The sequence below is a fragment of the Equus przewalskii genome, chromosome 6 (genome assembly GCF_037783145.1).
Source record: "Equus przewalskii isolate Varuska chromosome 6, EquPr2, whole genome shotgun sequence".
NCBI lineage: Eukaryota > Metazoa > Chordata > Mammalia > Perissodactyla > Equidae > Equus > Equus przewalskii.
Window position 1 is genome coordinate 12,873,749 of NC_091836.1, and position 27,503 is coordinate 12,901,251.

A 27,503-nucleotide genomic window follows, 5' to 3' on the forward strand; every position below is an offset into this window, starting at 1 on the left:
ACAAAGACATGACAGTTGAGACTGTTAGAAAAAAGGACACAGAAGCTAAAATAAGCCATCTGAAGCCACTCAAGTGTAGGAACAAAGAACCCTATGTATCGAGAAGCCTCTGAGGATGTAACTGTCTCACAAGACTATGATTACAAAAACAATATTTATAAAGCAGTGAATAGCTGACAAAGTATTCCCTATACAGAATTTTATTTTATCCCACAATAAACCTCGAGGCATACAGTAGTACTTTTATTGCCATTTTACAAATTTGGAAACAAACCCAGGGAGTGAATGGAGCCAGGGCACAAAGACCCTGAATCCATTCTCAGAGTTCAAACTTGATTATATAGATGGTATTATTTATCTGATCCTGAAAAAGGAGAGAGTCAATTTGTAGAAGTGGGTCCTCAAGTCACTATAGCTAGAATGAGCATACCTGCCAGACCACCCCACTCTGCACTGACCACACGCACACAGCAACCTTTTCAGAAACAGTCTTGGTCAAAGACAAAAATATGTTCTTATCAGGGGTTTCTGGGAAATGCTGGAAGAGGCAGAAAACCTGTTTGTTGAAAATGCACAAGTGGGAAAAAAGAAAATTCTAATTTGTATCAATTTCTATTCTCAAGATAACAGCATGTGTCTAGTTATCTGTCAATCAATCAGCTGAGATTCTGAAGACCAGCCAGGTATACTGGGAAGAAACACAGGCTTTTGCATCAACCACTCCTGTGCTTCAAATGGTTGCACAGTCACTTTCTAATTGTACAACTTTTCCTCATCTCTAAAACAGGGAAACTAATACTTAACTCATATAGTTATTTTGTGGAATTCAATAACAGGGGTGAAATACCTGTACAACGCTTGGCAAGAGCCTTATGTTCAACAAGTGGATACCATTGTTACTATCATCACCACCACCAGCATCATTTTACAATAGGGTACCGTCCAAATAAAGGCGGCCTGGACCTTCCGCCCAGCACAGATCCTCTTCCTTCCCCTATTCCTTTCTTCACATCCTGTCCTCCAATGAAATGTCTGTTTTTCCTCACTCCATCTCTGAATGTCACATCCACTCAGACCTAATTCAAGCGCTGTTTCCTTCAACATTCACCTAACTGACCCTGTTGGAGGAAAGCATCCTAAGAATTTGTTTGGAAAACGAGGATTTTTGAGACATGCACTAACATTCTTCCTCTAGACTGTGTTTCCAAACTTTTTGATCTACAGATCCCAGACTTGAGCTGCAACATCCAACTGGATTTCCAGCCTCCAGCTAGCCCAGATCACTCAGACTGGCCAGCCTCCACATTCCAAATTGACGTGAGCCTACTCCTTAAATAGCCCATTGCTACTGTTTCTTCGGGCTAATAGGGATTTTGTACAATTCAGCAGTTTTTGCATACTGACAAAAAGACTCCCTAATTCGAAGTCTCAAGTCCAGAGGAGATTCTGTCAGCAACCAAAGACCTCAGTTCAGTCCTGAACAGGTTTTTCCTCCAATTACAACCCAAAGTTTTACATGTCTTACTGTCCCTATAGCATTTACTTGTGCCACTAAATGCAAATGTGTATAGACAGACTTCTACCACCTCTAGATTCCCTAATTGTTTAATATATTCTACAGTCTCTAATATAGCACATTCTTAAAGCCATGCATTTATCTTTACATTTCAAAACTCTGGTCATATGGCCAAAACATATACTTATGCTATCTAATGGTGAAACTTAATGTCAGTACACTAAAATGTGAAAACTACATACATCCCTGCCCCCCTCCCCCACAAAAGAGATTTTCCTAACTGAAAGTAACCTCTCCCTCTTTGGAGCGCTCACTTATGTTTTCTGCACTTTCATTACTATACCTAGTGTATTCACCTTTTATTATAGCTATTCTTGTTATTGCCTTTTCGATGAAACGTAAGCATCCTAAGGGTAGTATCTATGTCCAGTTATCCAGTTAAGTCTCCGTAGCTCCCACAGTACCTGGAACATTGCCCAACACGTATTAGGTTCAAAGTGAACATTTGCTGAGTGCATATAACAAAGGAACATCAAAGGCTTATGTGGAATTATCACTAAACTTCAACAGGAAGTCAGCTGGATTTCTGTAGCTGAAGTCTAAGTAACTATAATAACCGATGAGAACTCTGACTTCTCCACTCTTGACCACTGTATCTGGATCACTGCTAACAGTCACGAGTTAACACACACTTAGCTCCTACTACGTGCCAGGTACCGACCTAAGTGCTTTACATGTATTGACTCATTTAATCTTCACAGCAAACCTATAGAGTAGAACTAGAAGGAAAGTGAGGCATAGAGATTTTAAGGACATATCATAATTCCTTTTCCTCTAACCATATAAGAAAAAGGAATGCTAAAAAAAACTCATATCAGTCAAAATAGGAGACAACAATTTTAAAAAGCTGTAATGACCAAAGAGAATTTATTAGGCACCGCAACACTCTTTACAGTTTACCTCAATCTTCACGAAACTCTCGTGGGTTTGGAATCAGTTGTATGTTTTCTTTTCCATTTTCCTATTCATATTTTAACGGAATTAGTGTTTATGCCTTTTTCTCCAAGGTAAGAGAAGTTTCTACTACCTATCATCTATAATCAATTCCCAGTGATCCACTAAAAGTGTTTTCAGTAACTGTAACTGAAACTCTAGTGTTTTCACCTCTAACTAAATAGTGTAAACATAAGCAAAACTGTCTCCCCATCTATAGGCACTGGACTTCCCGAGGAACTCACTTTACCTTAAGTCAACAACTTTACAGCTAACTAATAGACTGACAAAGCATGTACAATAAGATATTTTAAAAACAAAACAAAACAGTGCTCTAACTAAAACCCTTGTGAGTGGAAAATTATCTAAGATCAGCTTATTTACCATAATTTGTCCCTATTTAAAGAGGTTGCTATGTAAGATTTAGCTATCTCAAGGAAGTAATAAAAAATATCTTTGACTTCATAAAAATGGAAAAACCCTGAAAGTTTACAAGCAAATAAGGTATGCAAGGATTTTGGCATGCCTTTAGTTGTTGTTTAACAGTAAAAGCACATTGATTTACTAGAATATGAAGATAACAGTGGAATGAGCATGTGGCTTACTGTTTAAAAACGGTTTTATTCCCCACTTATTTATCAAAATCCACAACTGGCTAACACATTCACAATTAGAAAACTTCCATTTGATTTGGTGACATCTTGACTATAGTAGAATATCAAATAACTAACTAATGTATATGTCCAGGCACAAAACTCTTTCTTAACTGAACAGCCAGTTGTGGATAAAGTTTTGTTTGGGCATATACATCAATTATTTGATGTTCTATTGTACTAGGGATGTCACCAAATAGAAGCTTTCTAATTGTGAATGCATCGCTATCTACTGTGCTCTGGAGTTAAGTGGCAGAGTTTTTTGGCATTTTTCTTTGCGGGTTCTCTTTCACAACTTTTAGCCTGTTGTTGGAACACACTACATGTATCTTATTCATCCTCCATATCTAGTTAGCTTGCTGACAAGCACTTTTCATTTCCTAAACAATATATGCTTTTTCTTTCTGTAAAAGTTTTATATGCACAGAGGAGGAAGGGGGTTCAGTCCTTTCCTCTTGGCAACCAGGATAATGTTTAGCTCCTCCCTCTTCCTCTTGGCACAGATGTGTGTCCCCACCCTGTTCGTGATGAACTTGAGGGACCACTTGTCCTTGGGGACCTTGACAGCTCCATGGCACACTGCTCACATAGGGCGAAGCCATACACCTCTGGGATTAGTCCCACATGAACTTGGTGTGCTTGGTGAGGCGCCCACGGAGGCGGCTGTGCCTCAGCTTGCACATGTTCCTGGTCACCTCCTGGCCCTTGCTGAGACCCACCACCATGGGGTAGTGCAGAGCCATGGCTGCTGCAGTAGAAGGCCAATATATGCCTTTAAATGTTAAATGGCACCACACTATCCCAATACACTTAAATTAATTCTTGTTCCTTGTGCTTTCTGTTGACTATGTTCAGTTTTACAAAAGAAGCTCAAGGTCCCTCCTGATGTAGTACATGCCCAAGAACTACGAGGAACAAGGGGAGAGGGTAGAAGTGGTAGAGAAGGGACAGAGAGGGTATAAATCCTAAGGAAATAGACTTTAAATATAAACATTCTGCCAGTTCATTCACAAAGACAAAGAATATTATCTCTACGTTGAGATGTAGAAAAGAACACGCATACACCTTATGAGAATTATCATGATAATTTTCTGGCAAGATACTCTTCCAGGATAAGAACCTGCTGGGGAAAAAAATGAGATGCACATAAGAAAAGTGATTCTGGGGCCAGCCGGGGGTGTAGTGGTTAAGTTTGCATGCTCCACTTTGGTGGTCTGGGGTTTGCAGGTTTGGATCCCGGGCGTGGGCCTACACACTGCTCATCAAGCCATGCTGTGGTGGCTTCTCACATACAAAATAGAGGAAGACTGACACAGGTGTTAGCTCAGGGACAATCTTCCTCAAGCAAAAAGAGGAAGATTAGCAACAGATGTTAGCTCAGGGCCAATCTTCCTTACCTCCCCCCCCAAAAAAGTGATTCTAGACTAATGTTACCCTTTATCAGAAATTCTTGATCATCTGGATAATGACTTTACAAAGCTAACTGGAAAAGATATTCTGAGATCCTTGGGAAAGGGTCCCTCTCCAGTTCAAAGTGGCACAACATTTTTGATACAGTTCACATATGAATACAAAGCTGACAAGAGATGTTTCTGAAAAGAAAGGAGTCTAATACCTAACGGCCACTTACTCTGGGTCAGGCAAAATCACTACTACTGATTGTGGCTACGTGGCCGCTACAGTGAACATCTGCTATTTTTTTTCCTGCCTAGCTCCTGTTCCTCCTTTTTTGTAAGAACTCCCACTCTTCCGTTAGGGGCCATCCCTCCCTCATTCCATGTGACTTGGAGGGATGGTCAACGGGCAGGTAAGTGATTCAAACCAGACCAATTAGACTCTCCCAGGAATGTGAAACTTGAGAGTACACAAGGATGGCAAACAGTCATTTGATGGCCACCTCCTAAAGAGATTCTCTGTTCATCCCTGCCCCTGGGTTCCCTAACGGCATTCGGTCTGGAGGTTCATTTTTTTTTTTGATTTTGTGAGTGACCCAGTATGTGTCCAATCTTTCCTTGTTTGCCTGAATTAGCTAGAGCTGGTTTCTGTTGCTTGCCAGCCAATCATTTTAACACTATGAAACTTAAATCTGGGGTGACATCTATTTTCTTCTTCCTGTTCTTTTCTCTTCATAATCATGCTTATGGTTTCTCTTCAGCTGTTTTTTTTTTCTTTCCAACGGAATGCACTTTTCAACAGGAAGTTATTATCAAAGGGCAAGTTTTGGTGGACAAACTGGAAGCTTCTAAAATTAGACTTTTCTCTGAAAAGGTCTTTGACACCCCACTATGAACTTTTGACTCTTGCCTTGAGAAAATATTTTCTAAAATTAACGAACATGAAAATATGAAAGGCTGTGTCTGTTGCCGCAATGTTACTATACTAACCCAAGCCAGCTAGACTATTTTTAGTTCAAAAGTAAACTGTTAAAATCATAGCATTCTACTAAGCAAAAGTTTTACATCTTATACATAGCACCTTTTACTGGTAAACCAGTAAAGATTTCAGATGCAGCCAAATTCACTGAATTTACAGGGACTTAGTATCTAAAACAGTCTAAAAAGTTTATTTTGGTTCAGAGTGATCTGGAGCCTAGAATCATAAACAGAATTATTCTCTATCAAATCTAGTATGTAGGGAGATTAACTTTTCCTTTACAGAAACAACAATACATAAGCTGTATAGATGATGCCAAGTCTCATTAACACAATTGTGCTGTAGTAAGCACCTATTAACCTTGATGTATCAGTTACTTACTACAGATTGCTGAATCTCAAGACTACTTCCTGAAATGGAAGGTCTATGAATAAAAAGGATGAAATCATGGCAAAATTTGGATTACACAACTCTTGCAAGAAAATTTAATACCTAGAACAGTCAAATTCAACTGCAAAAAAATCAGAAACTCAACTCTCTCTCTTCTATGTTTGCAGGTTCACTGAAGTAACTTTCAAATCCAGTTAAGCATTATTATAGTCCCAGCACAAATAAACAAACAAAAAAAATCATATAACTAAGAGGAAGACAAGTGAAGTCTCCTGCTGACATCTTTTTCTAAATCCTGGGTCTCTCCATAACAAAACCCTGAGGAGTCCCTTGGATTCCACCATTACAACATTTGATGGGCAGGACTTTCTATGATTAAATTTATACAACCTTTTCAGACACAGTAGGGGTTCACAGTTGATTGTCCTTGGTGGAGAGATTCCACAATGACTGTCATTTTTTATCTTTGCCCTGGTATCTTCTGTTGCCTCTATTTGGAGTGTTCTGTTCTTCTCCCAGTGAACTCCTACGGGTCTGGCAAAGTTAGTGACTTGTTTTTGTTTTCCCACTGGGTCTTGAGAACACACACCACTATGGTTTATATGTCTCTCATGATGATCTCGAAGAGGGTAGAGATTCCACCTGTTTCACTGTTGTATCCTGAACCAAGCAGTGTTCCTGGGACTTAGAAGCCACACATTAATTGTTTTCTAAATGTAAAAAGTCAGCTTCTCATATATAAAAGGAAGTAGGTCAATAAGATCTACATTTCAAAAACTTTAAAAATTCATCCCTTCCTTTTCTTAAAATTTCTAAAGTCGTACATGTAGATGAAAAGTAATTCAAATAGCAGTGACTGCGTTATCTGTGTGTGTTAAGAAATTATTGGTAGTGATGTCACCAAGATGGCGACATAGGACGTTCCTGATTTTGCTTTCCCTCACAAGAAGAATTAATAACTATTCATGGACAGGATGTCACTGAGAGAATCCTAGAACACGGGAGTGAGGCTGAAGCATCCCCTGCACCACAGAGACCAAGACAGACTTCATCAGAAGGGTAAGAGTAGGGGCTATATGCTGACCGCATTGCCCCTCTCCCAGGCCAGTGCAGCACCATGTGGAGAGGTCTCCTCTGCACCTATGGTTTGTCCAGGGGAAAAAGAAAGCCCAGGGTGGACATAAAGCTCCCTGAGCATTGTGGGTCACTTCTTGGGAGCCCCTACTCTGGTCCTGCCTCATGTGGACTCTAGAGGAATCTGTGGGGCTCAACCATTGAGAATCTGATTGTGATGGAGGAGGGGCGAGAGGCTTGCAACAACCAGCACTGGGATCTTGGCACAGAGTTCCTACCTGCAGCACCCAAGTAGTAATCCCAACCAGTGGCTTTGCTCATCTGCCGAACCAAGTTGGTGGTACAGTGTGAACAGGGAACTTGGCGGGGTGCAGGTCTGCCTGATTTGGGTCTTCCAATGAAGGGATCCGCCAGCCCTCAAGCCTGATCTGCCCCCGCCCAGGCAGGGGAGTTGAATCAGTCTGGTCCATTGCTGAGTGTAGTTCCTGACCCCTCCTGACCAGAAAGCCTGATAGGGAAAACACGCAGGCTCCTTGGAGCTGGCCTTCTAGTCCTGCCCAGGGAGGGGAGCTGAGTCATAGACCCACCCACTACTAAGTGAAGCTTCCAGCCTTGCCTGACCAGAAAGGCTGGCGAGAACACCTAGAAGCTGCAGAGGCCAGTAATGCTTGGGCAGAGAGTCCAGTGGGCAGAGCTGACAGTCTGCAGGGCAAAGCTTGTGGATCCATTTGGCCAGGGAGCTTGGGGCATGGGTTGGCTTGAGTCAAAATCACAAACAAAGAGCTTTTCTGACCTGGGAGCTCGTTCTCCCACTGTGCCTGGGCAGGGAAACTAATTCATACCCCACCCATTGCTGAATACAGCCTTCAGCCCACACAACCAGGGAACTGAGAAAGAGCACATGGGAAGCTGTGTAGCTCATCGGACAGCCATGCTTACAGTGACATTTGAACAGAGAGCACAGCTGGTGGCTTTTACTGTCTGCAGAGCAAAACTGGTGGCAGTGTCTGGCCAGGGAACTCAGTGCATAGTCTTGCCTGATTCGGGTCCCCAAATAATAAGCTATGCAGGTCCTGGAGCTCGTCCTACTGCTCCACCAGGGCAGAGAAGCTAAGTCATAGCCCCACCTACTGTTGAGTATAGTACCTACTCCTGATCGTCTAGTAAGCCTGACCAGAGAAACCAGGCAACCGTGGAGCCTATCCTACAGCCCTGGTTAGGCAGAGAACTAAGCTAGCAGTCCTACCCTGCTGTTCTCAGTCAGCCTACCCCCTCCCGCCAACCTCAAAGCCCAGGCAGTGGCATTGCCCAAAACAGACCCTGAGAATAAACCCCACCTGCCCAAAGGCATTATTAGCAGACACATCTAGAAACCCAAACTGATCTGACTAGTGAAGAACTGTTTCTGTCAAAGCAAACCTGTAAAGTCTGGAAGAGGAGGTCCATTATTCAAACACACAGACACGAATGTAAGGAATCAAAGAACACAAGAAAAACTTGTAACCATGACACCACCAAAAGAAATTAATAAAGCTCCAATAACTGACCCTACAGAAATAGAGATCTATGAACTCCCAGATAAAGAACTCAGAAGAATCCTCTTAAAGAAGTTTAGTGGACTACAAGAACACACACACAGACAACTAAACAGAATTAGGAAAACAATGCATGAACAAAACGAGAAGTTCAACAAAGAAATAGAAACCATTTAAAAAAAAAAAAGAGACAAGGGCCGGCCCCATGGCTGAGTGGTTAAGTTTGTGCACTCTGCTTTAGCAGCCAAGGGTTACACCGGTTCAGATCCTGGGTGTGGACATGGCACTGTTCATCAAGCCATGCTGAGGCAGTGTCCCACATGGCAGAACCAGAAGGACCTATAACTAGAATATACAACTATGTACTGGGGCGCTTTGGGGAGAAGAAGAAGGAAAAAAAAATTGGCAACAGATGTTAGCTCAGGTGCCAATCTTTAAAAAAAACAAAACGACCAAACATAAATCCTAGAGCTGAAACATATAGTAACTGCACTGAAGAATTGAACAGACAGCTTCAAAAGCAGACCTGACCTTGAAGAAGAAAGAATCAGACCTAGAAGACAAGACATTTGAAATTATCCAGTCAGCGGAGCAAAAAGAAAAAAGAATAAAAAAGAGTGAAGAAAGCCTATGGGACATATGGGACACAATCAAAAGCAACACTACCTGCATCATGGGAATCCCAGAAGAAGAGAAAGAGAAAACACAGAAGGTATATTTAAACCAATAATGGCTGAAAATGTCCCACACCTGAGGAGAGAAATGGATGTTCAGATCTATGAGGCCCAAAGGACCCCAAACAGGTTGAACCCAAATAGGGCTACACTGAGACATATTATAATTAAATTGTCAAAAAATCAAAGACAAAATAAGAATATTGAAAGCAGCAAGAGAAAAGAGAGAAATTACATATAAGGGAACACTCCCATAAGACAATTGGTGGACTTCTCAACAGAAACGTTTCAAGCCAGGAGAGAATGGGATAATTTATTCAAAATATTCAAAGAAAAGAACTGCCAACCGAGAATTCTATACCCAGCAACACAGATGTTATCCTTGGTAAAGACACACATAGACTGAGAGTGAAGGGATGGGAAAAGATATTTCAAGTTAATCGTATCCCAAAAAAAGCTGGGGTAACTATACTTATATCAGACAAAATAGACTTTATACTAAAAATGGTAAAATGAGACAAAAGAGGACATTACATCACGATAAAGGGGTCAATCCACCAAGAAGATATAACAACTCTAAATATGCACCCAACATCAGAGCATTCAAATATATAAAGGAAAAACTAACAGAGCTAAAAGGAGAAATAAACAGCAATACAGTAATAGTTTGGAACTTTAATACTCCACACTCTCAACAGTGGATAGATCATCCAGACAGGGAATCAATAAGGAAATAGCCCATTTGAACAACCGTATAGACCAAATGGACCTAACAGACATATATAGAACATTCTATGAGACAACAGCAGAATACACACTCTTCACAATTGCACATGGAACATTTTCTAGGATAGACCATATGCTGGGCCACAACACAAGTCTTAGTAAATCCCTGAAGACTGAAATCATTCCAAGTGTCTTCTCTGACCACACTGCTATGAAACCAGGAATCAGTAACAGGAGTAAAACTTCAAAATTCATAAATACATGGAAATTAAACAGCACTCTCCTGAACAACCAACAGATTAAAGACAAAATTAAAGGGGAAATAAAAAAGCATCTTAAGACAAATGAAAATGGAAACAACATATTGAGACTTACGGGATGCGGCAAAAGCAGTTCTAGGAGAGATGTTCATAGCAACCAATGCCTACATTAAGAAGCAAAATGATCCCAAATAAACAACCTAATTCCACATCTTAAGTAACTACAAAAAGGACAAACTGAGCCCCAAGTGAGCAGAAGGAAGGAAATAATAAAGATTAGAGTAGAAATAAATGAAGTATAGAACAGGAAAACAAGAGAACAGATTAACAAAACAAAGAGCTGGTTCTTTGAAAAGATAAACAAATTTGACGAACCTTTAGCTAGACTAACTAAAAAAAAAAAGAGGACCCCAAACAACAAAATTGTAAATGAAAAAGGAGACATTACAATTGACACCAGAGAAGTGAAAAGAATCATAAAAGGCTACTATGAACAATATGCCAATAAACGGGACAACCTACCAAGGGCAAATCAGGAAGAAAGAGAAAATCTGAATATACCAATTACTAGTAAGGAGATTGAATCAGTAATCAAAAATCTCCCAATGAAGAAGAGCCCAGGACCAGATGGCTTCACTGGTGAATTTTACGAAATGTTCAAAAAAGAATTAACACCAATCCATCTAGAACTCCAAACAACTGAAGAGGAGGCTACACTCCCAATCATTTTACAAGGCCAGCATCACCCTGGTACCAAAGCCAGAAAAGGATACTACCAGACAAAAAAAACTACAGGACAATATCCTTGGTGAACATAGACGCAAAAATTCTCAACAGAATACCAGCAAACTGAATTCAGCAGCACATTAAGAGGATCACTCACCACAATCAAGAGGGATTTATCCTTGAGATGCAAGGATGGTTCAACATCCACAAACCAATTAATGTGATACACCATGTGGAAAAATGAAGCATAAAAATCATATTATCATCTTAATATATGTAGAAAAAGCGTTTGACAAAATTCAACATCCATTTATAATAAAAACACTCAACAGGGGCCGGCCCCGTGACTGAGTGGTTAAAGTTCCACGTGCTCTGCTCTGCTTTGGCAGCCCAGGGTTCACAGGTTCAGATCCCAGGTGTAGACCTACTCCACTTGTCAGTCATGCTGTGGAGGCATCCCATACACAAAGTAGAGAAAGACTGGCACAGATGTTAATGAAGGCTAATCTTCCTCAAGCCAAAATAAAAAGAAGAGGACTGGCAACAGATGTTAGCCCAGGGCTGATCTTCTTCACAAAAAAAAACCCAACAAAACACACTCAACAAAGTAGGTATAGAGGGAATGCACCTCAATATAATAAGAGCCATATATCACAAGCCCACAGCTAATGTCATACTCAATGGTGAGAGGCTGAAAGCTTTTCCTCTAAGACCAGGAAGAACACAAGGGTGCCCACTCTCACCACTTCTATTCAACATAGCAGTGGAAGTCCTAGCCAGAGTAATTAAGCAAGAAAAAGAAACAAAAGGCAGCAGAATTGGAAAGGAAGAAGTAAAATTATCTCTATTTTCAGATGACACGATTTTAATAGAAAATCCTAAAGACTCTACCAAAAAACTGTTGGATCTAATCAATGAATTCAGCAAAGTTGTGCGAAACAAAATTAACATACAAAAAGCAACAGCATTTGTATACACTAACAATGAATTATCTGAAAAAGAAATTAACAAAGACAGTCCCATTTTCAACAGCATCAAAAGCAGTAAATACTTTGGAATAAATTTAACCAAGGAGGTGAAAGATTTCTAGTCTGAAAACTAGAAGACATTGATGAAAGAAATTGAAGAAGACACAAATACTGGAAAAGTATCTCATGATCATGGATTGGACGAATATTTAGTCCATATTACCCAAAGCCATCTATAGATTCAATGCAATCCCTATTAAGAATCCAATAGTATTTTTTACAAAAGTAGAAAAAACCCTAAAATTTATATGAAACCACAAAAAACCCTGAATACCAAAGCAAGATCTTGCGAAAGAACAAAAAATCAGGGGCATCACACTTTCCAGGTTCAAATTATATTACAAAGCTATAGTAATCAAAACAGTATGGTATTGGCATGAAAACACAAAGACCGATGGAATAAAAAAGACAGCCCAGAAATAAACCCATGCATATGTAGTCAACTAATATTTGACAAGGGAGCCAAGAATACTCAATGGAGAAAAGACAGTCTCTTCAATAAATGGTGCTGGATATTCATATGTAAAAGAATGAAACTAGATCCCTATCTTAACACCACGCTGAAAAATTAACTTGAAATAGGTTAAAAACTTAAACGTAAGACTGAAAACCATGAAACTCCTAGGAAAAAACACATGAAAAAGCTTCTTGACGTGGGTCTTGGCAATGATTTCTTTTCGCTATGACACCTACAGCACAAGCGGCAAAATAAAAAATAAGCAAATGGGACTACCTCAAACTAAAAAGCTTCTGCACAGCACAAGTAATGATCAGCAAAATAAAAAGACAACCTACAGAAACAGGAAAAAATATTTGCCAACCATCTATCTGATAAAGGTTAATATCCAAGACATATAAAGAACTCACACAAGTTTATAGCAAAAAAGTAATCCAATTAAAAAAATGGGCAAAGGACCTACATAGACATTTTTCCAAAGCAGATATACAAATAGCTAACAGGTACATGAAAAGATGCTCAACATTACGAATCATTAGGGAAATGCAAATCAAAACCATGATGAGACAACACTTCACACCTGTTAGAATGGCAGGACCACAATGGAAAGATATACATGCTGGCAAGGATGTGGAGAAACAAGAAGCCCTGTGCACTCTTGGTGCGATGGTAAAGTGGTACAGCCACTTTGGAAAACAGTATGGACACCCCTCAAAAAATTAAAAACAGAATTACCATATCCAGCAATTCCACTTCTGGGACTATATCCAAAAGAAATGAAAACACTGTGTCCAAGAGATACCTGTATCCCATGTTCACAGCAGCATTATTTACAATAGTCAAGACATGGAAACAACCTAAGTGTTCATGAACAGATGAATGGATAAGGAAGTCATGAGATACATACACACACACACACACACACACACACACACACACACACGCATACAAAATGGAATATTATTCAGCCACAAAAAAGGAGGAAATCTTGCCATTTCTGACAACATGGATGGACACTGAAGGCATTATGCTATGTTACATAAGCAGGCAGAGAAGACAAATAAATAATATATGATCTTTCTTACATGGGGACTCTAACAAAAAACCAAACTCATAAAAAAAACAGACCAGATTTGTGGTTACCAGAGGTGAGGGGTAGGGGTGGGGGCAATTGGATGAAGGTGGTCAAAAGGTACAAACTTCCACTTATAAGATAAATAAGTACTAGGGATGTAATGTACAATGTGATGACTATAGTTAATAGTGTGTTGTTTCATATATGTTATATATAAAAGTTGTTAAGAGAGTAAATTCTGAGTTCTCATCACAAGGAAAAAATTTTTTCTTTTCCTATTTCTATTGTTTTTGTGTGTGGGTTTTTTGCTATCTACATGAGATGACGGATGTTAACTAAACTTATAATCACTTCATGATATAAGTCAAATCATTATGCTATACACCTTAAGCTTAAACTATGCTGTATGTCAATTATACCACAATAAAACTGTAAAAAAAAAAAAAAGGAACTGTTAATATTTAAGTGTAATAATGGTATTATGATTATGTTTTTAAAAAAGTATTCATGTTCCTAGGTGAAATATACAATCACAATACGCACACCTTGATGACAAAAGCTACCAAAGTACTCTTTAAGACAAACTTTTAGGCCAATTTAATCATTTACACCTTTCTCCAGAGTAACATTCCATTACTTGTAAAGTTACTGTTTACTTTTTCTGTTTGTTTGTTTCTTTCTTTTTTGTCACACTGTGATGTAAAAAGAGTTAATGGGGATGTTTTAGCTTGGGATGAGAGTTAGCGTTCATGTCTCAGGAAATTTTCACAAATAATCCAAGAACAACTGTTAAGAATACATGTACCAAACTGATACAAGTAGAATAAAAAGTCTTATGAACGGCCTTCTCAACTATTGTCTACAGCTATTCATGTAAATAAGTCTTCTGGTTCTGAAACTTCTCTCAAGGAAACTGTACATCTCTAGAGAGTTAGTGCCTATAATTGGCTTCTATCAAATTTAAACATTAAACACAGTAACAATATTGTACCACTAATTTCACGACTACTACTCTGTTCCCATCCCTCGCCCTCCTCCTCACCCCTTTTCCTGCAAATAATTTGTTCTCTGGATGATTGCAATGTCTTGTTTTAGGGGCTTTCATGGGATGGGAGGAGGATATCCCAAGATGAGAATCATATTTTCTGCATATCCCCACCAGTTAAGATTTTATAATTCTTTACCAAAAAAATTTTCTTTTTAAAAAAAACTAACCCTCACCACAAAAGCAGTTATGTTTCCCACCCACTCACCAAAGATTACTTAGAAATAGTGGCCCCCTTCAGCCACTCTCCAGGTCAGTGATTCTCAACCTTAGTTATACACTAGAATCACTGGGCATGTTTTTATGCTACTCACCCCACTCCGATTTAACTGGTCTTAAGCGGGACCCAGACCAGTATTTTTAACGTTCCAGGTAATTCCAGGTGCTACTAATTTTGAGAAACATTGCTCTAAGATTTCTTCCAGTTCTAAGGTTTTATAATTTTTAAAATTTAAGTGGAACAGTATAACTTACTAGATGAAGTTTCTAAGATTTCTCTGCAAGAAACCTCTTTAATAACTGGGTCATGCAGGAAGTTAAAAGCACCTAATTTTTTCACTGTCACCCTCCATCTCCTATAGTCTGTATCTCCCCACCTGGATATAAACTTCACGAGAGCAGGAACTTATCTGTCTAATTTGCCACTATATGCCTGTGCCTAAACCAGCGACTAGCAGAGTGGGCAGTCAAAACAAACATCTGTTCTCTGAATAAGTGAATATAATTCTGCCTGATTTTCCCACTCTACACTCCTTGAGACAACATCTGATGATGTTAAAAATTACCAGCAATTTTCAAATGCAATCTCAAAAACATGAGTTGAACACAATAAACTGTCTTTGAGGAGTTGAAGCTGTTCTTTAGCACAAACAACTTCTTCATAGTAGTTATGGAAATTCTCTCCGACATCAAATCTTAGGTCTGTCTATCTATCTAACACTATTTGCATCTAAAGCAACCTGTCAGGCCAACTGGTTCCTGTCTTACAGTAGCTACAACCTGAGAGGAAGTTTCCATTTAATATTTCTTTCACACATAAAACATTTCACTCAAAATACATAGAAAAAGGCAGTATGGAATACAAGATTATGTATCTGATGAATTCTTTCCACTTCAGTAAGACTTTTAGCATTTCCCCTGGGGGTAAAAACTGGAATACAGAATTATTTGAGTAGGCTATTCCCAAATTTCCACTGCCTTCTTCTGCAGAAATCTAAGCCCAAGCCAGATCCATCTGCTCAAAACTGCTGCAGTCCTGCCATGTCTGTGGATAAAACCAACACTACCAGAGTAGTTCAAGTGACTGGACCAAGCATGGGTCACCAGGCCAAAGGCAATCATGTATGGATGGAATATTAAGGGAGAGTAACTACTCTCAAAGTGGCTTGGTACAAATTATGCCCAAGAAAAGAACTTCAAACTGGAGGGTGGTACCGTGAACCGCCGAGATTCTTCTTGGGGAAGCCTAAGTGCTAAGTGATCAGGAGAAAGTCGTATCCTGAATGATACTGAGCTGTTGTTGTGGTTACTGATGAGACCTGCTGTCCATTCTGGACCACGTCACATTCCCTTGTATCCTTGCTCAAACCCATTATGAAAAATAATCTGGGCATGTGTCTTCCTTGCACTATAAAGAATAAATTTATCCATCCACGGACCCTACACTATAAACTCTCTCACTATATAAGAAATGGGGGAAATTATTTCCTATATAAGCTGAAAATGCATCAAACAAGTCCCTGCAGAAAAGAATGTCAAAAGTAAGCCTATCCTCAAATAATGATTAGAGCCTATAAAAAAACAGAACTGTTATATACAATTCAGTGGAACAATTGGAAAGTAACCTCAATTCCTGTTTCGTTGACCTCAAGTATCTATCTTACTCTATAGACGAAAAAAAAATCAGCTATAATAATGGATAAGATTGAAGCATAAAGCAGTCATGTCTGCAAAATGTATCTAGTGATTCTTTGATAAGGTTAGTTAGTAATTACACAATATGTATTTGGTTCCACAATTCAGTTCAACCAACATGTGTGCACACCTATTACATACCAGGCATAGTGCCAGGTGCTAGGACGAAGAAATCATAGATATCACTCTCAAGGAACTTAGATGAAGGCTAAAAAAACAAAGAAAACGGAGAAAAAGGATTTGTTGAATCTACTGTGGTGAGTCCTATAAAAGTGACAGGCCGCTGATGTTGTAAGCAGTATTGCTGGCAGTCTCCACTTTTTCCAACAATACGTTCCTGGAATACACATCATATGAGCGTTTGCCAAAGAAAGATGTTACATTCCTTTTGGGATTGGTGCCAAATAAACTGCATTAAATAAATAGCACCAAATAAATTGTTAAACAATATGTTCAAAACACAATGTTTCAACAATTAGAAGGGTCTGTTACTATAAAAGAGAAAATATTAAGCATCATGTCCTACAAACATACACAAATTCAACAAGTTACATAAGGGTTTTCAAGATTCAAAGAGGATATAAGAGGAATATAACAGTTAGGGGAAGTGTTACACATGGAACAACAAAAAATTTTTATAATAGTGTATTATCCAGTCTCCTTAGAAAAAAATTTTGGGGCAATGATTTCTTTTTTTCTCAATAAATTTTCCTGGGCTAGAAGGGGCATCTGAAATCATCCCACTTACTCTGGAGCTGTTCTTAAAGCACAGCACTGATCTTTAACAAACGTTCATGGTTGATGTCGGTGGTATTTCTTCACTGAGAAGCGGTTTTTAAAGGTAAGGCCACACGGCAGTTTTAGGAAGTGTGGTGAAGGGTCACAGGTTTTAGAATCCAAGAAACTGAGTTTCAAACTCTGAATATGCCATGTGATCTTGGGCAAGTTTCTCAACTCTGTGTTGGGGCTAAGTTTCAGTTTCCCCCTGTGTAAAACAGAACCACACCGGCCTCACCACTGTTCGATTATGAAATGCACGAGAAGAGTCTTATACATTGTAGGGATTCAAGAAACACTGGCTCTTAATACTATTGTTGTTACCTTTACCTTTCTTCTACCTCCTTGGTTTATACGAAATTAAAGTTCAGCAGTACAGAATGAGATTCAATAAACGTCAAAAGGAAGAAACACCTAATAATCTAATATTGAAAAAAAAAAACCCTCCCACAACTGTCCAACAATAATCACTATTACATTTCAGGGTAATCTATCTATTCTTTTTCTCCTCCCAATGAAAATTTTTCTGTGGAATTATTAAAACTAAAATAAAAGTATATCCTGACTACCTCCAGCCAGAAACCAGTAGGGAAGGCAGAAAGGATGAAAAGCACAGAGGTAAACTGACAATATGAACTACATGGAGCACTGGGACTCCCACAAGAGTAAAAATGGCACAAAATTGCACGACAATGTAAATGTACTCAATGCCACTGAACTGCACACTTAAAAACGGTTAACATCCCAAATTTTATGTTTTGGATATTTTTTCATAATGAAATAAAAAAAAACAAAAAATAACTCTAAAAAGTCAGGGCTTGGTCAGTTTTGTATCCTCAGCACCTGGAATGTGTCAGCACATTAGAGACACTCAATAAATGTGGGTTGAATAAAAGTAGAGAAAATGGGTCTAGTGATAGGATCTTGTACCTTTGGCTAGTTTCTACTTCAGTTAACTCTGAAAAATAAGGATAGTAAGAAGACAACCTAAATAATGCTTACAAGAAACATGTCTTGATGGTTTACTACTGATATTTATGACATGAGCCTGGTTCCTTTATCTTTCCATGCTAGTGAACTCAGAATTCCAAAGAAGAAAGCCATTTGTCCCACACTAAAAGCACAAGGAAAGCATCTCACCAATTGTTTCAACAGGGAAGATGGTGGGTTGAAGTCTGACTGATGGTTGAAATGTAAGGAGGGTCTCCCTAGAGTTGGCCAAGGCAAATAAGGCTTCTGTGGCTGACTAGCTTAGAGTGACTTGTTTCACCAGCAAGACCAGTAGACTTACATATTCATATTTCACATCTGCAGGCAGAGTGCAAAACCTTCACACCCAAAACTGTGCTTCAAAACTCAGCCTGAAATTCCAACATGCTTTTAGTTTTAGAATTTATTCACATCTTTGCTAGACTGAGAAAGACTGTTTATCCAGGGGACCATTATTTATGATGCCTAGTAAGGGCAGCCCGTGAGGTAGGCTTTAGGGACTCATGAGTGAGTAACTCATGGTTAAAACAGATCAGTGTACCAGCTTTCATGCACTTTCCTGGCTAATATCATTTCACGTATCCTAGACAGATGAAAATCCATTTCTTGAACCTTTTTAAACTCACCTGGTGATGTAGTACTGGTGTTCTGTGGGACCATAGATCTCACTGTGCTGCTTGGAAATCCTATAAAAATAAAGAAATATCCTGTGATGAAAGGACATTTAATATTTAACCAAGAACACTAGCAATATGTTCGGAGGTGGTGGTGTGGGGGAGGGTAAATTATTCCACAGGAAGTTCCACTTTTGCCACTGTTGCTATGAAACGTACCTTGAAACTATCAGTAAATCTAGGACTGTATTGACAGATTTTCCAAGACAGAAAACATATAGCTTATGTAAAAAACACTTACATAGTACTATGTACCAGCCACTGACTGACTACATTAGCTTTTGCCAAGGTTCATTCACCCACATGAGGACACGGTGACTGGTAAGAGAGAAGTCGATTTCTGCTACTGACAACACTGCTCTTCTGAGTGGAGCGGACCATCCTGGGAGGGGCCCTTTTTATTCATGGGTGCCCCTAGGTCTTGTAGCACCAAAACCCCTAACTTGACACAATGGAGAGAAGACGAAGTGGGTAGGATTTTCATTTTTAATTGCAAGCCTTCTCAGTATGATTCTTTTAATTTTTAACTAATACCTTAAAATTTGGGAAGGTTTAGAAGAATTCTATGCCTCAGTTAAGTACCTTCTCAGAGTGGTTTATTCACCTTGGGTCTTTGTGTAATGGAAGATTAAATACATACACCACATAGGAAGAGAGCAAGTGTATCATTGTGTACTTTTCACAAAGACAGCCCTCTCCCACCAAAAAAAACCCCTCAAAGAACAAAGAAAAGTAAGCAATAGCAACTTGGAAGGATCCATCTCTACTGTGTGTGCAAATTTCCTCCTCTTGATGGAACTACAATCCATTTATCACAGAAGGATATGGTGTGAAGATTAAACTGGAAAAAGATCAAGATCAGTAGACTATTCAGATGTATCTAGCAGTAGTATCAAATAACTGATAATATTATGAAGAGCTTACTACATGCCAGGCCTCCTGGGGAACATGTAACTTGTATTAGCTTACCTAACCCTCCCAACAATTCTGAGACAAGAATATAGTTCTGCAGTGACAGGAACTGAGGCCCAGAGAAGCCCACCCAGGCTAATAAGTGGCAGTCTGGATGTGGACCAGGCTGTTTGATTCCAAAGCGTGTACATGTGAGAGCCAAAACAAAACTATTGCTTTTCTACTGTAAACCTGCTGTTCCCCCAGTCTTCCCAGTTGTTGCTATAACCAGTTGTTCAACCCTCAAACCAAGAGATCATCCTTTGATTCTTGCCTCTTTCTCACTCCACCACCCAATGCATTAGCAAGTGATTTCAGTTCCCTCTCTGTGAATAGATCTAGAATCCATGCACTTCTCTCTACATTCATGCACTATCAGCACTATCAGATCTTTCACCTGGACTACTACAAGAGCCTCCTGGTTCTCTCTCCCTGCTGTTATTACTTTTATGAGGGTTGATTTCCTGGCAACCTATCTTTTTCTTTTTTGCTTGAGGAAGAAGACAGAAGCGGATGACCTTTCTAGCTCTTTCTAGTGCTAGCACTTTTTCTCTTTTTTGCAATAAATACTTATGAAACACCCTACGGTGGGCAGGCCCTGTTTTTGCATCCTAAGAGACAATGTCATGGACAACATAAGTATAAGGAGGCCGATGCTTTACTTGACAGAAAGACCAAGCATTAGAATAGAATGCACTGAATGGAAGAAAAGAAAGTTAAATTCATGAAGTGGCATAGACTTACTAAGGATTAATTTCATCTCCTAATTGACTACCCATTATGGTGGCTTTTGAAGCCTGGGACTCGCTTTAGAAAGTCCCTGTTATTTGGAGTCATGTCCACCCCACCCACCACCCCCACTCCCCACAGCCTGAGAACACTTTAACCACGGCTTGCCTGAGATTTGATAGATGTAATCAAGAGAGCTGGAAGTGGCCATCTCCTGGCAACCTATCTGAATTCTTGAATACAGCATTTCTGAAGCCACCTTAACTCCTGGGCTTTTCAGTTAAAGAGTCAATACAGTCCCTTCTTTCCCCCAAGGTTGTTCAAAGTGAACAAGTTTCTGTCACTTGCTACCAAGAGTCCTGATTAATAGCCTCTCCTTCCCCACCCTTATGTCTTTCATTGTACTACCACAGTCTATCTTGTTTGCTGGTTTGCTAACTTGTTCACAGTCTCCCCACTCCTCCAGCTGAGGATATTTATGAAACTAAGAGCAGACTGTGAAGGATATTTTAAAAGAATTTCAGTAACATTTTTATCTCCCCCCACAATATCCTGGGCAATGGCAGTATTGTGGGTTTAAGCATTGTCTACTTGAAGAGCCAACATCACCTAATGTGGCTTAGTGGCAAAACGGTTAATTGAGAGTTCGGATTCTGGTCTCTGAAATCCAACATGTATTAGTTGTTTTACTTTGAATAAGTTCGGTAACATCTAAGCCATAATTTCCTCATCTATAAAATGGGGATAATACTATGAGGCTCCAATGGGACCATGTATGACCTCAATTAGCATAGCATGAGGTACATGAGAAAAGTGCCTGGTAAAAATTAGCTATATAAGCTCTTAGCACGGTTGTTAAAAATCACTGTACCTCATAGTGACACTTTATACAGATTACACGCTGCATATGAAGACAGGACAACATTTATTTGCTTTTTTGAGAAATCCTCTTCTTTTACTCTAGTTTCAAGGTGATATTATAGTCTGTAGAAATGGATTCCAGCTCCTGTTGGTTATACTAGTTCATGAAATGAAGGCTCTCCTATAGTAGAACATTCATTCCAAGTTTTTCAAATAGCACTACCTCTAGCGAGACATTAAGTGATAAACAGAACAGTCCAACAGTGGGTATTAAAATAGGGCAAAAAAAAATAACTGTGTTATGAGGGCAAAAGAAAGAAAAGCAAGGACACTCGATTTCTCTAATCAGTAATTCACTAGAGAAATAAAAATGTTTACTTTCACAAATTAACAAATTTTTAAAAATGGAGACCTCCTCCATAAAAATTGGTATAAAATTAGCACCAAGATATACTGTTTCATTCCAGATTGTTCAGTTTTACAATAAAACATCTCATAATACTGAAAAAATCATGGACATGATTTACTGATCATTCTTTTCTTAAATGATCTCAAAATTGTGTCCATAAAGCCAGTTTGTCACATGCACAATTCAGCAAAGCAAATAAAAAAAAATTCAGCAAAACAAAAATAGTTACTGTGTAATTCACCTAGATTATTCTAACAAAAGCAGGTGTTGTGCCTGAACCGTCTGGTTTTACAAACTGCTGTCTTTATCTCTTGCTAGATAAAACTAATCTAAGGCTAAATACACAGCGGATGGATAGAATTTAAAAACATGAAAAACTTGGGTCACTTAAAGTAACTTATCCTATTTACTGACCACTACCCAGTGACCTGACTTCTATAATAGCTGACAAAGAGAAAACGGAATTTACACAGCAAATCCCAGTTTTCTGGCCTTATCCAAAAAAGACTTTTTAAAGAAAAGGTCTAAAGGAACAACCACCCGTCCCCCGCCGTGTCCCCCCCACGCCCCAGAAATGTCAAAATCATTTTGTATGGCCTTATTGACGATAAGGTCGTGGGCTCCTGACGACCGTGAAGCTGTGACCTTAAGGCTGCACAGCTGATGCCTGTGTTTATGGCACACGAGGGGCGGAAGGCGAGCATCCACAGGGGCATAAGCCTCACCTGCGCCCAGGAGGGCAGGGTACGCTCCCCAAAAGCTCCCAACCAGCCACGTTAGCCCCAAAGTCTTAATTTTAAGAGTCTGGGGAACCTTAAGACTAGAAATCACTTGTGAGCTATTATACAGACGATAAAACGCCGGGGAGACGACTGAACGGTTCCCCAACTAACTGGTAGACATGTTTCCGCAGGAATCGGTAGACATATTTTTCAATCTACCTAATGTTGTTTACAAAAGGAAGCCTTAGATAAACTCGAACCTCCCAGAAAACATTAACTTCAGGCAAAGGTTGTAACAACTCATTTCAAACCTCCGCGGAAGGCTCATCCTTCGAGTAACTCAACAGGTTGCACGCACTCCTCCAGGCCCGCGACCACCGCTTGCGGAAAAACTGAGGGGAAAGGACCGGACAATTTCTAAAGCAGGTGGTCAACCGGCTGGAGCCTCAGTTTCCCCCAGCCCCATCCAGTCACCTCCAGGTCTGCCCAGTGCAATTGGCTTAAGACATGCAGAACTTTCGGCACAACCAGATCCCAACTTGGAACTCCCGCCTGGCGGCGCGCCTCCTCCCGGGATGGGGACTGGCGACCCCCGCGGCCACTTACTCTCCTGGTCTGAGCTGTCCACGGCGACCTTCAGCAGGGCTAGCAGCAGCAGCGCCCCCAGCATCACCACGGCCCAGCCACCTCGCGCGCCGAGTCCCATTGTTCTGAGGGCAGGACGCAGCGGCCTCGTGGGTCCCCAACCAAGGTGGCGGCGGCGCTAGGAAGAGCGGCCCCTCTGCACACCGGGGCCCGCTCCGCGTCCCCTTCCGCCGCGCACGCCTCCCCTCGCGCCGCCTGCCCCCCCAATGACCAAATACGGAGCGGGAGCCGAGCCTGGACCGGGCGTCGCTCGCCAAGCCCGAGCTGCGGGACGGGGCGGGGCCGGCGCGCGGGGGCGGGGCTTGGGGCGGGACCGGCGCGCGGGCAGGGTTTGCGGGGCCGGGCGGTGTGATTCTTCTCTGCCTGCCTCTCTGACGCGCGCCCCTGAGCCCCAGGACCCTCAAGCAGTTTCCTTTCTCTTCCGGAATGGCAGTTTTGTTCTCTTGCATCAAAGCGAGTACCGCTGCCTTTCCGGATACCGAACATGTCGGGCTTCGCTGGGCCCGGAAGGAAGTCTTTGAAGAGTAGTTTTCAAGTGGGGCCCGGGGTTGCATGCGGCTCAGAGTGAGAGGGGAAAGTTGCAGGCGGGGCAGCAAAACAGAGAGGTCAGGGAGAGAAACTCGAGTGGATAGGATTTCCTCTGAGGGGTCCTGGCCGTCAGCTCTTTCCTTTCCAGTGACCCAGCCTAAGTGTGGAGGGAGGGCAACCTCGACAAATTCGTTGCTTAAGTTCGTACGGGAAACACCCATGATCTCTATACCCCAAATTGTACCTCATCCTCTTCCACCGGTTACCTGCATCTCTAGATAAAGATACATTCTGTGCGCAAAAAGTAATGGAGTGGGTAGGGGTAGAGGGAGAACAGAAGAGTTGGTAGGTTTTCACACGCAAGTATGGCCACCAAGGTTGGGAGCACACAAGTCTAACCTAGCCTCATCTGTCCTTGGTAGCTGCTGTCCCAGTTCAGATGGAATAACCTGTTTTGCATAGTTTTTGTATAAGTCTCTCTTAAGCCTTTGGAGCCAGTTCTACACACCTATCCTGACTTGATGTGCTTCTAAAGCCTGCATCTTGTTTCTGCTAAGAACTCTGAAGTGACCTGTAGCAACCGTGGCTGATGCAGAAGAGCCACAAAAATTGAGCTGCGATGGAAGACAGGATCCAGGGCACTTAAAGTCACAGTGAATCCTCCACCTGCAGTGCTCTGAATGCTGCAGATCTTTGGCATCTGTCACAGACTTCATGATGTAAAGGCCACAATGTCACAGTTAAATTCCACCCAAAATGTTGTGAGAGACAATACTTTCTGTTCTCAGGTAAGTCTATATTAATATGGACATGACCGATCACAAAAGTCACCTGGGGCAATCTGTCCTAAATTTATAGACTTCCACCTATCGATTGAACCAAACCAGAGAACACTCCCTGGCATCCACCATGTGCGAAAAGCAAGCACTACGTATTTAGCTTTTGGTTACTCTTTAATTGGGGAATCTGGGTTAGGAACAAATTGTTCTGGTGACTGCCTTCCCTATTGTCCAAACATTTCACAATCCAGGCCCAACCTGTCTTTCTAGCCTTGGTTTGGCTGCCCGTGAATGAGAGTGCTTTCTGGTTCCTGGCATTTGTGTACAGTGTTCTCTCTTTCTGAAATGCCCTCCTCCATTCTCTTCACCAACCCATATCTAACGCTTCCTTTGTATCTCAGTATATGTCTACCTGGAAATCTGGGGTGGAATATGAGAAGTCAAATGAGAAAGTATGGAAGACAAGATGTCTGCTTGACAGTTTCTCCTGGGACTGACCTTGATGGAGACTGCTCAGATTTTCTCTGCTGATTCTTCCGTTGTCCACACCTCAGAGGTGAGTGGACGTGCCCAGCTTTGCTTTGATAGCAACAGCACAGAACTGTGGTTTGACCATGTTTTCTCTACTCTGAGGAGTGGGGAAAGGGGCAAGGAACTGTGTCTTTTCTGCCCTCTTAGGAACTGTTATGGGAGGTTTGGACTCCCTGGGAGAAGATCTAGCCCCCGTTTTGTCTCAGGCTCTGACCCCATCACTGCATCAACATTCTGCTTTGGTGACATGAAAAGTTAAAAGAACACCGTGGAAGGCCTTCTCAGTCTAGCTCTCTCCTGCCTTCCCAGCCTGTGTCTGAATCCCTCTCTCTAACTTCACCAGGCTACTCAAAGTTCTGCAAACATGCCAGGGCCTTCCATACCCCTGTGTCTTTGCTCTGGCTTTTCCCTTTGCCCAAGATGCACTCTGACCTCTGATACTGGGCAGTTTTTACTCATCTCTCGAGATTCACTTTATAGCTCACCTTCTCCCCAACCCAAAGGGCAGATTTTAGTGCTCTTATCCCTCTCCTCATACTTTGATCCACTTGGTAGCCCCACTTCTACGCTCTTCCCCTATAATCTGTTCTTCACACAGCAGCCAGTGTGATCCTTTTAAAATATGTCAGATCATGCCATTCCCCTGCCACCTTCCCAAGTCCAAAATCACGCCCTGCAAGGGCCTGTATGACATGGGCCTTGGCTGCTCTTCCAACCTCATTTTCTGCCCTCTCTCCCCGCTCAGTTACTCATCTCCAGCCTCCTTGTGGTTTTTTAGAAATGCCAAACCAATGCGTGCTGTTCCCTTACATCATTTAGATCTCTCCTCTTCTCTCGGAAAAGCCTTTCTTGAATACCCTACCTCACAGTTTTATTTGTCTTTGCAGCATCTAGCACTACCCATCATTATACTCATTTATATGTGTATTTGTCTCTCCTACAAGGATACAAGTTCTATGAGAACAAAAGACTATGTCTGAACGCAGGTTTCCTGTTTAGCTCCTGTCACATATTGCTACAGTACAATGGACAGTTGTCATATGGTTAACCATCATTTTTTGAATAACTTTCCTTTATTTAGAACTTAAATTTCCAGCCTCCCTTGCAGTTAGGCTCAAGAATATGACCTAGGCTCGGCCAATCGTCTCATCCATGTGAAACTTAAATTCAGCCATCAGCAACCAGGGGAAACATGCTCTGTATGGAGCTTACAGTTTTGCTGATACAAATAGCAGCAGAAGTGGCTAGCTTTGTTGGCAGCGCTAACAGCAACAGCAGTTTCTCAGTGGTTGCAAGATTGAGTTGCTGATGCAGAAGTGGCATTGGTGGGGAGGTATAATGAGGACAGTTTCCTTACTGGACTTGTTCTGCAGTGGTTTTGTGCATTATTCCTGGAGGCTTAGCCTCTGTCATGATTCTCTACACCTTCCAACAATTCTGAGAGCTACACAATATCTTCAACATACTCTTTTCCTGCTACATCAGCAAGAGTCAGCTTTTCTTTCTCACTAAGGATCCTGACTTTATAGAGTTGATTGTGTCTTTTTCCCCCAGTAGGCTACAACCTCCATTGGATGATTTACCAACTATTTGGTCAATGCTTACTATGTGATGGACAACATCCTCACAGAGCTTCCAGTCTAGTGGCAAGACAGATACATAGACAATTACAGTAGAGAGTGATAGATGCTAAGATGTGATAATGGGAAAGCACACATTGGAGCCAGGGCCTGTGTCTTCATCTTTGTACCAGAGTGTCTAACACACTTCCCATTATAAAGAAAGCATTTTCCATAGACTTTGGGTGGAGATAAACAGAGCAGTAAAACTCTGGTACTCTTCTCCCTCAAAGATGTCTTTTTTCATCCATCCTATATTTCCCATGTGTCTGTGTCTTTGACTAAGGGTCATGTAAGGGTAGACCAGAGGTTGGAACCATCATTCATTCATTTATTCAATCAGTCAGTATCCAAAAATTTATGGAACACACATGACATACACCAGGCACTATAGTAGGTGCTGGGGAATAGCAGTGAATAACACAGATTTACTCCCTCTTAAAATGACAGAGCACAATGAGTATTTAAAAGTGGATTGGTTTCTATATAGGAATGGCAGACGCTGCTTCTGTGATGACTGTACAAAAGATGTAGAGATTTCATGTTTTCCCGCTGAAACTTACTTATATCCCACAGTAAACTTTTATTCATTTAAAAAGAGGTAACAGATGGTTACTGGAGTTATTGTGACGATCACTTTGTAATATATGCAAATATTGAATAATTGTTATATACCTGAAACTAACATAATGTTATATGTCAATTATACCTCAATAAAAAGAAGAAGTGATAAAAGGAAGTTCAACTGGTTTTATGTTCACAGATAATTACCCTCTAGCTATGTATAAATCAATCTGTTGATAAATCAATGTTTGCATGAGAAATGAATCAGAATCTGCTTGACTTTGA

At 40.8% G+C, this 27,503-nt stretch overlaps 1 protein-coding gene and 1 pseudogene across 1 annotated transcript in view; both read right to left on the reverse strand.

Annotated features, from left to right (window-relative positions):
• TMEM123 (transmembrane protein 123) overlaps positions 1–23,659 on the reverse strand; it is a 53,664-nt gene extending 30,005 nt beyond the window's left edge. The window contains exons 1-2 of the mRNA XM_008522754.2: positions 23,159–23,659; positions 18,833–18,892 (exon numbers count right to left, since the gene is read on the reverse strand). Coding sequence (XP_008520976.1) covers positions 18,833–18,892; positions 23,159–23,258 — 160 coding nt within the window. The 5' untranslated portion in view covers positions 23,259–23,659. The remainder of the gene's footprint in view (positions 1–18,832; positions 18,893–23,158) is intronic.
• LOC139084075 (large ribosomal subunit protein eL36-like) lies at positions 3,466–4,022 on the reverse strand (annotated as a pseudogene).
• Positions 23,660–27,503: the final 3,844 nt, after the last annotated feature.